The 15,561-nt window shown below is 42.0% G+C and overlaps 1 protein-coding gene across 1 annotated transcript; it reads right to left on the bottom strand.

Annotated features, from left to right (window-relative positions):
* Positions 1-4,545: 4,545 nt before the first annotated feature.
* EIF1 (eukaryotic translation initiation factor 1) lies at positions 4,546-6,967 on the bottom strand. The gene is made up of 4 exons (XM_026669873.2): positions 6,786-6,967; positions 5,658-5,821; positions 5,464-5,565; positions 4,546-5,241 (listed from the first exon to the last, which is right to left on the bottom strand). The coding sequence occupies exons 1-4, from the start codon at positions 6,814-6,816 to the stop codon at positions 5,197-5,199; spliced, it is 342 nt and encodes a 113-aa protein (XP_026525658.1). The 5' UTR covers positions 6,817-6,967; the 3' UTR covers positions 4,546-5,196.
* Between the last annotated feature and the right edge of the window lie 8,594 nt (positions 6,968-15,561).

Raw genomic sequence — 15,561 nt, 5'->3', positions numbered from 1 at the left:
GTGCTACCAGATTCCTTTTGAGTTTTCAGAGGAATTGTTTCCTATATTAAAATAATTTTTGAGTTCAGGAATCGCACTCATCCTAAAGTAATGTTTCACAAACCTCAACTTGCAGAATTCCTCAAGCAATTACCAAGTTTAAGAAACATTGCAACTAGAATTCCTTGGGTTTTTCTTTGAAAAGATTTGACTACTCATCTAATGACTAAATTTCTTAGATGAGAAGCAAAACGTTTTATTTATTTTATTTATTTATTTGATTTGCCAATTGTTTACAAGATAATAAGTATAAGTGTATACATAGTTGTGAATACATGAAATGGGTACATATAAGAAAAATAAAAGAATAAGAGAAACAATAGGACAGGGACGGTAGGCACGTTGGTGCGCTTATGCACGCCCCCTTCAAGGAAAAACATAAGGAAATCCAGTTGCTATTTAGGGACAACGGGACAACAATGACCTGGATGATTGAGAATCTCCATAGAGGTTGCTGCTATATAGTGTCCCCGATTTCCTACAGTATTCAGAAAGGGGAAAAGAAAATGTCTGTAAAATAAGCCCTGGACACTACGCACCCTCTTGTGTTCAAACAATGGCATTGCAATGATGTCATCTGCACTACATACTGTGTTGTGGGTGCTTCAACACAATTTAAAAACAAAATGGGTGCGAGCTCATGAAAGCTTTTAAATAAAATTAATTGGTTGAAATAGGTGCTACCAGACTATTCCTGATTTTTTGCTCACATAGCTAATCTATTCTGCCCCAGTGCTGCTCTTTTACTGCTTCTTCCTGTACTGATCTTGTTGTTTTAATTATTCAGGATCAATGGCAGCCCTGAGCAAATGAGAGATGTGATATTATATCCGTCAACACCTAAGAGGGAGCACAAATGCCAATATAAGTCCAAACCTCAAATGTATAATCTTTTTATTAAGTTTAACATTTGATGATGGAGCAGCGGCAGCCAGATGATAAAATAATTTCATGTACACCACCCATAAATTGGAAAAAATAGGCTGGTTTTGTTTCAAATAAAATTATATTTTAATATAGTGCTTTCTGGAGGACAGAATATAGCCCAAAAACTTAAACTCTATGAATTTTGTTTTTGCTTTGTGAAACTGTCACATATGCTTCTGTTTGAAGATCTCGGTTCTGAATGCAGGGAAATTCCCTGAGTGTAAGACCATGATGGAAGGACGGAATGAAGCAGGATTAATTTTGTAGTTGCTGTCTGGAAAAACTCACCCTGCTTTCACTCTTGCAAGAATAGTAACCCAAAAAATTCAGGGAAAACAACAATAACAAACCAATTGAGAATGATATGCAATTGGAAATGATACAGAATTACAGGAGTCCTTGACTTACAGCAGTTGGTTTAGTGCAGGAGTGTCAAATTCAAGGCTCATGGGCCAGATCCAGCCCGCGACTTGCTTAGGTCTGACCTGCAGAGCCAGCCTGGAAATATCAAAGGGCCGGCCCATCTGCCAGCCAAAACAGCCTGCATGTTGTCCACTCATGGCCCATTTTTGGCCTCCATGGTTTCCTGCTGCACTCTGCTGGCCGAAATCAGGCCATGGGGAGGTCTCACAAGCCTCCCCGAGCAGCCTATTTTCAGCCTCTATTTCAATTGATTCATTTAACATTTGTTCTTTTTTCTCCTCCAAGGTGGTGTCTAAATCACTTGGCAGCAGCATAATGACATACAGTTGTGTCAAAACTGACTAGGCCCCAATACAGCAAAGTGTCTTATATCATCTTTCAAGTCATTTTCTAAAAAGCTCATTAGAAGATACTTCGATTTCCGTGGCCTATTTTGGCTGGCAGAGTGCTGCAGGAGGCAGCACCTTCTTCACCTTGTCCTTAGTGGTATCTGCCAACTAGAACTAGGTACCCACTAAGATCTGGATGGCTGTTGTTCAGAAGAGCCAAAAACATCTGGCTCATCACCAGGTCTTTGATGAGAGTGAGCCCACTCATATCATGGAGTTTGTCATCTTTTATCTTAATCTTTTTTACCTGTGATTGATTTAATTGTAAATTTTTTGATTGTTGTGAGCCACCCAGGGGCATTGAGAATTGGGTGGCATTATCAATTTTGTAAATTATTACTAATATTAAGTCTTCCTCTACGGCTGTGTCAGAGGTAGTAATAGAGACAGTTGGACAGTTAGTTTTTAGAGACATCTGGAGAAATGGTCAGTGCATTTATGCTCTGCTCCTATACAAAAGACTCAAGCCCCCCTCCACCTGCCCCTCTGAGGTAAAACACAATTCTGATGCGTCCCTCAGTGAATGACTCCTGGTTTAGTGACTGTTCAAAGTTACAATGGCAATGAAAAAAATGACATTACCTTTTTCACATTACCATTGCAAACCATGAGTCACTTGATCAAAATTCAGGCGCTTGGCAACTGACTCATATGATGGTTCCAGTGTCCTGGGTTCATATGATGACCTTTTGTGACCTTCTGATGAGCAGTCAGTGGGGAAGCCAGATTCATTTAACAGTCGTGTTACTAACTTAACATAATATTGATTCACTTAACTGTGGCAACAAAGGTAATAAAACGGGGCAAAACTCACTTAACAAATTGAGCTTAGCAACAGAAATTTTGGGCTTAATTGTGGTTGAGGACTGCCTGTGGTAGAAACTGATTGAGATGGATTTAAAGGGTTTTTGTTTGTTTAATATAAACAGAAAAAATCTAAACACAAAATTACCTCTGCGTGAAGCGTCTCCCTTTTTGGTTAAGAATTATCCTTATCTCTCAAGTCGTAACACTCTGGCAACATATAATTTAATCTTGCTAACTCTGTATAAGATGGTCCCAATGTAGATGCACCAGTTACACCATTACAGTGATTAAGGCACACAAGTGTTGGCTGATGTTGAATAATTGTAGTATTAGTTAATAAAATTGGAATAAAAAAGTTCCATCCATCCATTAGACAGACAGGTTGATTTATAATGGAAAGCATAGTTGGTTGTTAACATATAAAAATCCCATTGGTTTCCTAACAGAAACAAGATATCAATGCAAACATCAATTGATGAGAAAAGCCTTAATGAGCCACTGACTTATATTGCTTATTTAGAAAGGTATTAACAAGCAATCAGTTATTGAAAGTCTGTTGACAAGCCAGAAGTAGATGTAATAAATATGGTACTTGGCAGCCAAATCAATTTTCAGGCCTTTTACAGGTGCATTACTTCTTTTTACAGATGCATTACTTTTGAGATTACATCCTGTCAAACATTTCCTTACGGTAATTCACCATCACCTGTCCAAAATCTGTTGTGTGCATAAGCATTGCATACTGATTCGAAGAACATGAAAAATACATTGGAAAGTACATATCATTGATACATGTGGCAATTGTCCTGTTTGGAGGGCCATCCCACCCTTGGCCCCAAGGAATTCTAGGTTACTTGGTTAGGCCTCCTTATTGATCTTATCAGCTATGTCTATGTTCATATTTATTAGATTATTCAGAAATGTTTTTATTTTCTGCTGTCAAAATGCTTTGCTAGTTTCATGGCAACCATATTCAAGTTAGTTTTTAAATATTTTTTTTCCTCTAACAAGGATGATGATGAAAAACTATCATGGCTTATTGTCTCTGGACAATTCAACGTAAATTATATAAACTTTCTTAAAATGCTTAGGAATTAATATTCAATAATTGCAACCCTTGGGTCATCACCAATACCTTCAATAGTGGCAGTTTCTAATCCAAGAGATCTATCTGCCTTGGAAGTAGCCCATGGAGAGTTGTGTAGCACTCAAAACAAAATGTTTTGAATTTTGTATTAAATAAAATGCCATTTATATCATGTTTTACAGAATTTACCAAAGTTCAGTTTGAGTTGAGTCCTGGATTGGTTGCCCTATGATGCATTGTTTTAGAGTTAAGGGTTACAGGACAATCAGAATTTTAGCAGTACATATAAGAATGATTTTTTCCCCATAAAATGCATGAAATTTCTCTGGATTTTCTTGAGGGAGAGGCGATTATACTTTTGAGTAAAGTGCTTTTGTCTTTATTGGGAATTATAAATTTCTATTAATGCAATTAAATATTTTTTCAAATTATTAAGCAAATATACTTTCAGCTACTTGAAATGTATACAGTATCTTATTACCATTTTTAATGTACATACCTAACATTTGGGAATTATGTTGTATAAAATTGTAAACATGACTATAGCGTACTTGGATAAATGATGCAGTAATTTTTGAGATTGGAGGAGGAGAAAGAGGAAGCTGGGGATATATCATGAAGAATCTATATGCAATTGCTGACGTCAAAGACAAAGGTACACAACCAGGTTTTTTATATTTTCACTGATACAGCTGTAAGATTAACAAAAATCACACTGAGAAATAGAGTACTACTTTGTAGCATTCAGACAAGTTGAACTGCAAATGTTATTCTTTTTAGAAACACTTTCCATTTTCTTGAATCTGGCTTAAAGGACACATTTTTGTTTGAACCCAATTTCTTTTCACAGTGTATTAAAATACAAGGCAAATATTTCTGAAAATCATTTTTATTTAAATAAAAGTTTAAATACATTACACAGAACATCAGGATTCCAACCGAGTTATCTGTTGCTTCACACAGCTGTTAGTTGCTAAAGCAGTACTTTGCAATGACATTCTTTAAAAACTGCACCTTTAAAAGTTTAAGATTAAGATTTAAAAGATTAAGCTAACACCTTTCCTGAATTCAGTCACCTTAGTGACTATTTAAAAGAGACTTTGATTTATTTAGCCCCAATACCTTTGCACAAAGATGCCTTCAGGTACACAAAGGTAGGTGAGACCTAATCTTTCACAGTTTGTAGTTATTTAGCCTCAATTTCTGTGACAAAGGTGGCTTAAAATATTAGATGTCCCTAAAACAGCCAGAATATTTAAAATCTAATCAGCAATGTCTCAAAAACAAACTTCTGGCATGACACCAACACTACCGGACCTGGTTTAAAAATGAGGGACAGCAACACAACACAACATGAGCGCTTGTCAGTTTATTACATTGCCGAGTTACACTAGTCCAGACTAAAAGGAACCTGATGTGATTACATTATGCAAGCTGGCTTGGTTAAAACTAATGAGGCAGGACACAAAGAATCTTTCATCGCGGGTAAGTCATCTTCCTTGGAATTTTGGTGACCCACAAATCTTAAAACCCATGGACTTTCAGCTGGTCGTCTTTAGCCAGTCCAATCTGAAGGGAAAAAAATGTTTGACTTAGATTAAATATTAAAAATGTGACCCACTCTAGTAAAATTAACAGCTGCATTTATTTTACCCTGACAACAAGATAAAACCAGCTACTTCTGAATAAAATCTTTTGACTTTAGTAGCAGAAATCAAATATATAAATTATGTGCACAAGTCCAACAATATTGAATGATAAAACTCATAAATTTTAAATGGCTGTGTTCACCTCAATGAGGAATTGGCATATATTCTTCCGTTGGTCGCCTTGAAGCTGAATCACTTCTCCATACTCTGGGTGCTCAATCACAGTACCATTGCAGGCAAATTTCTACAGAAGGAAAAAAGCATATATTAACTATTTAGTTCTGAGCACTTAACAAAGGTAAAGTAATTACTGAGGATTAAGAATTTCACAAATACCTTCTTGAAGGCCTTCACCAGTTTCTTTTTATCATAATCATCGGCAATGCCTTGGACTGTGGTGAGGGTTTTTCTGCCGTTCCTCTGCTGGATCCTTATATGGATGTAGTCCTCAGTCCCAGCAGGAAGTAAGTCATCACCCTTACTTGCATCAGCAAAGGGGTCTGAAAAAAGTTGAAATTATATATATATATAAAATGTCAATCAACAAGAGGTGCAATTTCAGGATTTACCAATGTTATGTGAATGGAAATCACCCTCCTAAACCGAACAAGGGCTTATGCCATAGTCGGAGAGGGGAAAAGAGTGATTGAGAGACTTCAATGAAAATGGGCATCTTCAGCTACATATTTGAAGTTCAGCCACTCTGAAGCAGGTGGTCCCAGGCATCCAGTTTTTAATCAGTTAAAACTTCGTAAAACTCCTTTCTTCTCACCCTTGTTAAAGCAGGAAAAATAGTTCTTCCCCACTTCTTGCACCGATGCGGAAACAAGGCTGCTTCCAGCGGAGACATTCTTCACGTTACCACGTGACTCGAGTGAGCCCTCCCACTTGCAGGGTGACGCAACCGTCAGGAATTCGCAAGTGCGTCAACAAGGGGGAGGGGGGAGAACAGAAGGAGCAAACAAGATGGCGGTCCTTCCTAACAATGCCTTCTTACGTTCATCCTAACAGCTATCAGTATCCATCTTTCAGGCGCCTGTCCCCGTTTCCTATCCCTTCTACGAGGCGCATTTTAGGCCAAGCTAGGCCAGGCTCCACCCCCACCTCTACCGGCCGTGTTCTTGGAATAGCTGGCTTCCTTCCTAGCTTGAGTTCGACCAATGAAATCGCTCACCCCCAAGTGGAAGAATCCCCCCGCTGCCAAAGTGACTCCTCCTGGCAGGCCTTCCCCCTCATGTCCAAACTCCGCCTCCCGCCGCAGCCCTCCGCCTTCGCTCACCCCCCGTCCCAGCTCTGAGGACAATTGTTTCCCCCTCCCCCTCCGAGGTTCTCCGATGACCTTCCCCCTCCTCTTCCCCCCACCCCACCATCGGGGCCCAAGCGAATTCCATCTCTGGCCTGACGCGGCCTCCCGCACCGTCCGTTTTCCCCGCAGCCCACCAGTCATTCCCGGATCCCCCTCACCGAAGGAGTGGAGGTTCTGGATAGCGGACATACGACGCGCTTCGCTTCCCCTTTTCCCCGGGTCGGAAGCAACAACAGCAACGGCGACAGCAAAAGGCGGGGCGCGGCAATAACAACAGCAGCGACGACGGCTCCTCAGCCTCTCCGAAACGCCTAAAAAAGGAAAAGGCAGCAGGAAGGGCGGGTTTAAAACGTCCGACGGGTTATATACCAGCGAGGGGTTTATGACGTCAATGCGCCTCGGTAGGCGGGCGCAAGGATTGGCTAGGAAGAGGAAAACTTGGAGGGGGGGATGGGAGAGGTTGGGCAAGGTTGGGCTTGTGGGCGTAGCTCAGTCAAGCTCAGCTCCTCCCTTCTCCAGCTTCCGCATTTTATGATGCAGGCGGTAGCGCAAACTGGACAAAACTGGCTCTCCTTGTGACGCCGCGGATGTTGGCGGGGATTGGCTGAAAAGCGCGGAAGGCGGGGAAACGGCCGTACGTTGCAGCGGTCGCGGGGAGTCTGCACCATTTTCAAGAGACGGGAGGGGCAATTCAAATATTTCCACAAAGGAAAGCTGACAGTCGGCGCATGCGTGATGGGTCGATTTTTTTTTTTTAATGCCGCCCTTCCAAGGGTATTTTCTATAGGGATTAATTATGTTAATGTTTTATTTCTAAAATGAAAAGTACTGGGATCTTGACATTCCACCCCATCAAATTTAAATACATAATAATTTAATCAAAGACAATGTATTTCCACAGATAACAAGATCTTTGGTCCATTTTGGGGGAAAATACTTAAACAAAATCTATGAAGTAAAATCTGTTTTGTTAAACCAACAATATAATTTCGGTGTCTGAATCCAGCCTGCTTTGAAACTCAGAACTGAAAATTGTAGCAATAATTCCCAGCTTATAAATGAAAAAGTCAGATATAGCAGTAAATTATCTCTCGAATTGTTATAATTGAGTTTTCAAAATATATTAAAAGTGTTCCCATGCTGCCTCTTGCAAACAAAACTGAAGAGTACAGTGGAACCTCAGGTCACAAATGCTTCTGTTCCCGACCAAATCAGGTTCCAACCAAAAAATCTACCCAATTTTTGAATTGGGTCACGATTCAAAAATCTGGTGGCAAACAAACCCAGCTGTGGTAGATTCCCTTTCTGTACAGATTTCCCCTTCCACGCAGTCCGCAAATTTTTTTGCATGTGCATGTGCAGTCGGTCATGCCAAATCGGGTTGCAACCATAGTCCTAGAATGGATTACAGTCGCAACCCGAGGTTCCACTGTAGTTTAAATTCCCCTTTTCTGTTATTGTTTATGGAAGATTTTAGTGTAACCTTTAACTTTGGTGAATTATATTGATCACACTTATAATATTGGCTGCTTCAGAGAATCCTGAACAGAAACATCTTTTGCACTTGGATGATCTCTGTCGATTTTGAAGTAGGGATGTAGAGCATCCTTCCTTGGTCTCTTTGACCTCTCATAGTAGCTTTTGATACCATTGACCGTGATATCAGTTTGGGGCTGTGTGGCACAGTGTTGTGCTGGTTGCCTCCTTTCTTCAAGGTTGGTCCCAATTGATGTTGCTACAGGGTCAAAGAGGCAATCCACAGCCTCCTTTGTGCTGTGCTGCAGAGCTCAGTACTCTCTCCATTCCTTAATGTTTACATCAGGGGTGTCAAACTTGGTGGCGTCCCATGACATATCAGGACTTTCCCTCCTTTACTAAACTGGGCAGGGGCGGGGCTGGCACACGACGCATCTGGCCCTCAGGCTGTGAGTTTGACACCCCTGGTTTACATGAAACTGCTGGATGAGTTCATTTGCTACCGTGGGATGAGGTAGCATGTGTATGGTGATGATATTCAAGTTTACATCTCCGTCTTGGGTGATCCGAGAGATGCTGTTGCTGCCATTGCTGGGGACTATGAGAGTGGGCGAGCAGACTTTGGCTGAACCCTGGTAAGAGTGTTGAGTTTCTGGTTCTGGGACTATCATCTTTAGATCTAAAGGGAATGGCATGACTCCAGACGGTCCCAATGTAGTCATTCTCTTGGATGTGTGACTCTTGCTTATGGGCAGGTGGCAGTTGTGGCTAGCCGAGCCTTTGTACAACTTCTTGTTGTGTGCCTGTTCCCTTTCTGGGATTCAAAGTCACTGGGCTCAGTCATTGAAGTCCTGGTTATTTCACATTTTGACTACTGCAACACATTCTACGTATTGCTAACCCTTGAAGAGTATATGAAAGCTTCAGCTGGTGCAGTTCTTGGAACCCCTAGTGTGGCCCATGTGACATCACTGTTCCTGAGCTGCATTGCCGACCAGTTTGCTTCTGGGTCCAATTCAACATATGGGTTATCTCCTTTGGAGTCCTCTGTGGCATAAGTTTAGCCTGTCTTAGAAACTGGCTCAACCTGGAGAGATTAGTCCACCCCCCTTGCACCAGCAGAAGGGTCATACTGCATATCCCATCAGCCAAGGAATTTTGGCTGGGGGATACAGAAGAATAGCCTTTTCTGCTGTGGCTCTTGTCATGGCCCTATCAGAGCCTGGGTCTGAGAAGGAGAAGATGGAGCTGGGGCTGATGGAGGAGGTGGGTGCATCCCTTATGGCCCATGACGAATGACTTGGGGACATGGATGAGGCAGTCCCAGGTTCCTCAGGCCTCGGAACAGTAGGCAGGGAGGAAGGGGGGAGCAGATGGAGGAGGTAGGCAATGGAGCAGAGGAGCGGTGGCACTCTGGAAATGAGCAAATGCTTTCCTCACCCGATTCCTGAGTTTGGAGAATGGAGAGGAGTCAGAGTCAGTGCAGGGTGACCTGACTACGCAGGACAAAAGAGCGAGGAGAGGAGCAGTGGTATTCAAGCCAGTAGCTGGGACCACCCAGCCCCCCAAGGCATGGGAGGGATGCCAAGGCAGTCCACAGGTTTGATGGGAGCCTAGCGGCAGAGGTTGCCGGAGAGTGATGGAAAAGCTCAATGGTGGCTGCTGGCACTGGGGCTCTGCTAGTAACTCCGAGCTTTTCGCGCTCACATCTAACAGGATGGAGGAAGGGGAAGTTAATGGATGCTGATGAGGTGGAGTGAAGTTATTCAGCCATCCTGGGGAGCCAGACTATGGAGCTGTTGTGGGAGTGTTTGGGTGAGGCAAGCTTCCGGGATGCTGGCTTTTGGCTTCGGGAGCCTGGAGTGAGGCAGCTACCTGTTTGGCCGGTGAAGCCACTACTTGACCAGATACTGGTTATCCCACCTATGCGGTTCTCCCTAGCTAGCTCGAGGCTCCACCTGGATGTCAGCTATAGCAGTTCCCAGGAGCCCTAGCTGGTGAGGGGAATGGTAATGGGACTTGCATCAGCAGAACCAGGACTGTGGAAGGGACAGATTATCAAGGAGATGGCAAGGTTGGCAGATAGTCACTCCCAGCAGATGAGACAACGGCCAGCTAGTCTCCACCTGGCAGGTAGTAAGCATCTCTCCCTGGAGGGCCTGAACATCATCCGGCCAGTTTGGGCCCTTCAGGTCAAGGTGGCCAATAGGCTATTGGCAGCTGTAGCCACGACTCCTGGAGCTCCTGCACTTGAGGGCCACCTTTGATGGTGATCCTGCCAGATGGGCTCTGTTCTTGAATTGAGTAATTAGCCACCTGAACCATTATCCCCATCTATAACCCAGCCAGTGGGCCATGGCGGAAGTGGTGATGGCTGCACAGGAGGGGGAAGCTGTGGATTGGGTAGCAGATCTTTATAACAAGAACGCTCAGCGTTGGGGGATGCTGGCCTGCTATTAGAAGCCTTGCAATACTGCTTTGAGGATGTGACCCAGGCTGAGGGAGAGATTAAAGAGAGGACCTGACCGGCGCCAGACTATGTCCAGGAATTCTGCCAGCTTGCCAGCAAGTTACGACAATGGCCGGAGTAGCTGCTGGGCTATCAGTTCAAGGTGGATCTTGATCGGAGTTTGTGCCAGGCTTGTGCATACTGGGGTCTACCTCCTTGGCTGAATGAATGGTACCAGACAGTCATCAAATTAGATACCAAACTGAGGAAGTGCCATTCCAATGGGGACTTGGGGTCTAGGCTAGAGGTTCCCTGAGAGGTTCTCTGATAGGCAACTGACCATCAACCAGCCAGGACTGCCTGTGGTCTCCAGTCCCCCAGAGAGACATACTCACTTGCCTATTCAGTGCTTTAGGTGTGGTCAACCAGGCCACCAAGTAGCTGAGTTTCCGGCTCCTACACTGAGGGAGAAAATTGGATTCCCTGGCCCAGGGAAGCCAGGAAGACGCCCAAGAAATCCAGGGCAGTGCACCAAGCAATAGAGGCCCTGCAGCTGGACGAGGGAAAGGCGCCAGGTGAGGGGGAACACCCACTGCTTTCATATGATAGCCTGGATAAGGGGGAACAAGACCTGATGGTTAGTGCCCCCATCTGTCCTTTCATGATCCCAGTGACTATCATGGCCCCTAAATCAGAGGCCTGTGAGATGTTTGAAACATTGATAGAGTCTGGGTGCACCCGGTGCCTGATTAACCTGTCAACTGCCACCAAGTTGCGGGTTAGGATAAGGAAGTTGGTCAAGCTGCTGCGGTTTGAGCAGGTGGATGGTTCCCTGTTTTTGGGGTGGTGGTGTCCAGCCATCCATATCATGGAGCTGGTGAGATTAGAGATGGCCCTGCACTGGGAAATGATCCACTTTGTCCCTGTGCCTAGAATGACCAAAGCAGTGGTCATAGGCTTGGCATGGTTGGATAAGTGGGGCCTAACTATATGGTGAGAGGGAGGGTACAGGAGACTGAAGATAGGCCTAACCCTAACCGTAACCCTGTCAGCACCCCAGGACCGCCATTCAGATGGCAGTCTCTTGCGTGCTTACCAAAAGCATATATTGAAATGTTTACAGAACTTAATTAGATAAAAGTTTGGAGAAAACTAAACCAAGAAAAAAAAATACTTTTTATTCCAACCCACACAAATCATAGTCATGCACTGATATGGCCTGGATGGGAGGAGAAATAGGAAAGGAAGTGGAAGATATTGAAATTTTACCAAATTGCTGGGTTGACCATAACCCACTTAAAATAAGTTGGAGAGGTAGAAAGAAAACAAGATGTAAGTGGACTCTAAAGACACAAATATTAAAAGAGACTGAATTTGTTCAGAAATTGAGAGAAGAACTAACATATTTCTTTAAAGAAAATAATGGACAACACACGTTGATACAGAACCTATGAGATACCATGAAAGCAGTTACTCGGGGGATCATAATATCATATAAAGCAAAAAGAAACAAAGAAAAATTTGCTCAACAAAATAAGTTGCAGGAAACAGTCAAGAAACTAGAAACTAAATTACAAAATGCTCCACAAAATGCTAAATTAAAAGAACAATTGATGTTAACTAAACACAAACTTAACCTAGTAGACCATGAAGAAATGATTAAAAATAGCTACACAAACTTTCTTTGAACAAGCTAATAAACCAGGAAGGTGGCTCTCACATAAACTCAAGAAAGAGAAAAAAGAATTATCCACCAACTACAAGATGAAAATGGAGAATATCAGCATATAATAGAAAGAAAGAAAAAGATTGTACACCAGTATTTTGAGAATTTGTATAAGAGAGAGGAGGTAGATGAAGAACAGATAAGGAAATATTTGAGAGAGGAACAAGACCCATTGATAGCAGAAGATCTGAAGGAAAATTTAGCTAAAGAGATAACAATAATAGAATTAAACCAAGCAATTAGAAACCAGAAAAAAACACCAGGACCACATGGTCTCCCAGAGGAATTCTATAAAATGTTGAAAGATGTATTAGAACCATTGATGACCTTTATAATGGTGTTATGATAGATGTTAAGATGCCGGATACATGGAGGGATGCACTCATCTTGCTAATCCTGAAGGAGGGCATGGATACAAGACAAATCCAAAATTATAGACCAATATTGTTATTAAACGCCGACTATAAAATATGTACAACCATCATAGCGAATAGACTGAAGAGACTTTTGAATGAATATATACACAGAGACCAAAATGGATTTTTACCAGGCAGACAAATTAGGAACAATTTGAGGACAGTAATAGATATTTTAGAATATTATGATGCCCACCCAGAGAAACAAGTATCACTTGTCTTTTGAGATGCTCAGAAAGCATTTGATAATTTGAATTGGCAATTTGTGATACCGCAAGTTTATAACATGAATTTAGGAACTAAATTTGAGCACATAATAACAACAATATATTCAAATCAGAAGGCAAATATTATAGTGAATGGTGAAGCTACCCACAGCTTAGAAATAAGAAAAGGAGTTAGACAAGGCTGCCCACTCTCTCTTCTGCTTTTTATGTTATCACTTGAGACCCTTCTTAGACGAATTAGGCAAAATTTGGAAATAAAAGGATTAAAAGTCAAGAAAGAAGAATACAAATTACAAGCTTTCGCAGACGATATGGTCTTTGTTATTGAAGATCCAATAGAAACAGGAAAGGAGCTAATTAATGAATTAGAAAGATATGGGGAAATAGCAGGTCTGAAAATTAATAGACAGGAAATTAAACGCTTGTCTAAAAACTTAATGAAATTACAACAAATAGAACTAGAAAGAATAACAGGACTACAAACAATAAAGAAAATTAAATATCTGGGTATATGGCTGACCATGCAATGTAAAACAATAAAGGAGAATAATTATGATAAAGTATTACAACAAACAAAAATGATTTGAAATTATGGGCTAAATTGCAATAATCTTTACTAGGAAGGGTAGCAGCTATTAAAATGTCAATCTTACCCAAATTTTTATATTTATTTCAAACAATCCCTATTAGAATATAGAAATCTTTTATTAATGAACTCAATAAAATTACACTGAAATTTATTTGGTTAAGCAAAAACACCTAGAATAAAGATAAAATCATTATAGGATGTAAAAAACAGAGGAGGATTCCGAATTGGGAGTTATATTTTTGTGCAAAGCAGCCTACGCACCATCTGGTGGTCAAGTAGAAATTTCACAAAGAATTTAAATTTTTTTTTTCCTTCTCTTTTTTTAAAACTGGTCTAGCTCCACCTCGTGGCCAGTAATGAATTTACAGGAAGTTTCCTAAATTTAACCAGTTTTCAACCAGTTAAAATTCTATTTTATGTAACTCTGGTGGAAACATCTAGTAACTTAATTCAAGGGTCTGGCACTACCCGCAGCCCAACCTGTGCTTAGCAACAGTGTCTTCCAGACCTAGCAAGTATCACAAACAGGCAAAATTTGTGCACTTTGTGCCAACGTCTTTCAGACTTCGCAATGCACCCTATAGCGCCAACTTGTGTAGCAAGCAACACTAACAGGCAAATTTGCGCTTTGCCCAAAAGTCTTCCAGACTTCGCAATGCACCCTAAAAGCAGTCACATTGTTTACTGTGCTAACACCGCCCAGACCCTGCAGTGTCACCTATGTGCTCAAGTATTAAACTTAGCAGAAACTCCTACATTCTGCTACCTACGTGCAGCGCACCCTACTGGAAAAAAGGGAATTACACAGAAAATCACTAAATTTTCCAAGATTCACCTTTTGCCAATTTGAAGCATGGCAACTGCTTCAGCCATGACAGATGTCTCTGATGTACCAGAGGACTCGAACCCTCCAAGCACCCTCGAAGTAAATGTGGAGCCTGCTTCCCAAAAACCAGTTTTAGATGTCCAAACATCTGGAGAAGCGACAATATCTCAGAAAGTCTAAGACAACATAGGAAGCCTACCATACCCATGGACTCCTTATTGAGGGAGAAGTGGGACAAGCAGCATCGTCATTATGTAGAATCATGGACAGAACAGGAGAAGATCTGCAAAATTCCCAAACGCAGGCTGTCACTTGGGAGACTACGCACATTGCAGGAAGACCTACAGGACCTTCTCCTACAGTGGAGAGACAGCAAAAGTAAACTCAAGTACATCCAGTCGAGGCTGGGTGACCCAAACCTCGAAGAACACCTTAAATGCTTTGAGGAAGTACACAAGGAACGTGAAGAATGCGTTAGGGAAGGCAAAAATATTTTGCTCTTGCTGGGAATAGATGCCCCTGACGCTTTAACATACACTGAAGTAGTCAGAGGCCCGAGATACTCACTCTATGCCTTCAAGACAGACCTGGGTTGGGGAATCTCAGGAATTGTCTGTGTCCCAGATGCAGGCCCCAACCCAGGCAGATGCCTTCACACCATCCATTCTGACAGCCTTCCGATGCCCTTTAGCACCATCGAAAACAAAAATACCAGTCCATCCTAAAAGGCTGCTGGTGACCAGTAGACTTTCACTAAGAAACCCTGAACGGCTGCCTGCGACCACCAGACTTCCACGAAGACGTTCTATATGGGCAGATGTCTTCACAACATACAGTTCAACCGCTTGTCAACACTCCTTAGAACCGTTGGAAGCAAGAGTATCTGTCCATCTTAAATGGCCACCAGAGGCAACCAGCAGACTTTCATCAAGAAGCTCTACACCAGATCGGTCACTGACTTAGTGCTGCTGCGGGGAAAGGCTGAACTTGAAGATTGAACCTCAAGCTTTGCATGCTTTGCTTTGTTTGATGCTTTATTACTATTTACTGTTTCTCTTAGTTATATAGCTAACTGTTTATTTAATTATATAGTTAACTGATATTCAGTTAGTATTACTGTTTACTGCTTATCTTAGTTATATAGTTAATAGCTCTTTACTTAGTAGTGGAATTTACAATTCCAGGTGGGGAGTGTGCTGTCCAGACAGATTAGAGTTAATGGGAT

Source organism: Notechis scutatus, chromosome Z, assembly GCF_049901735.1.
Source record: "Notechis scutatus isolate UNSWTSFEM ecotype Mainland chromosome Z, rNotScu1.2, whole genome shotgun sequence".
NCBI classification, from domain to species: domain Eukaryota; kingdom Metazoa; phylum Chordata; class Lepidosauria; order Squamata; family Elapidae; genus Notechis; species Notechis scutatus.
Note: the sequence above shows the minus strand (reverse complement) of the source record. Positions and strands in the feature narration are given on the sequence as shown.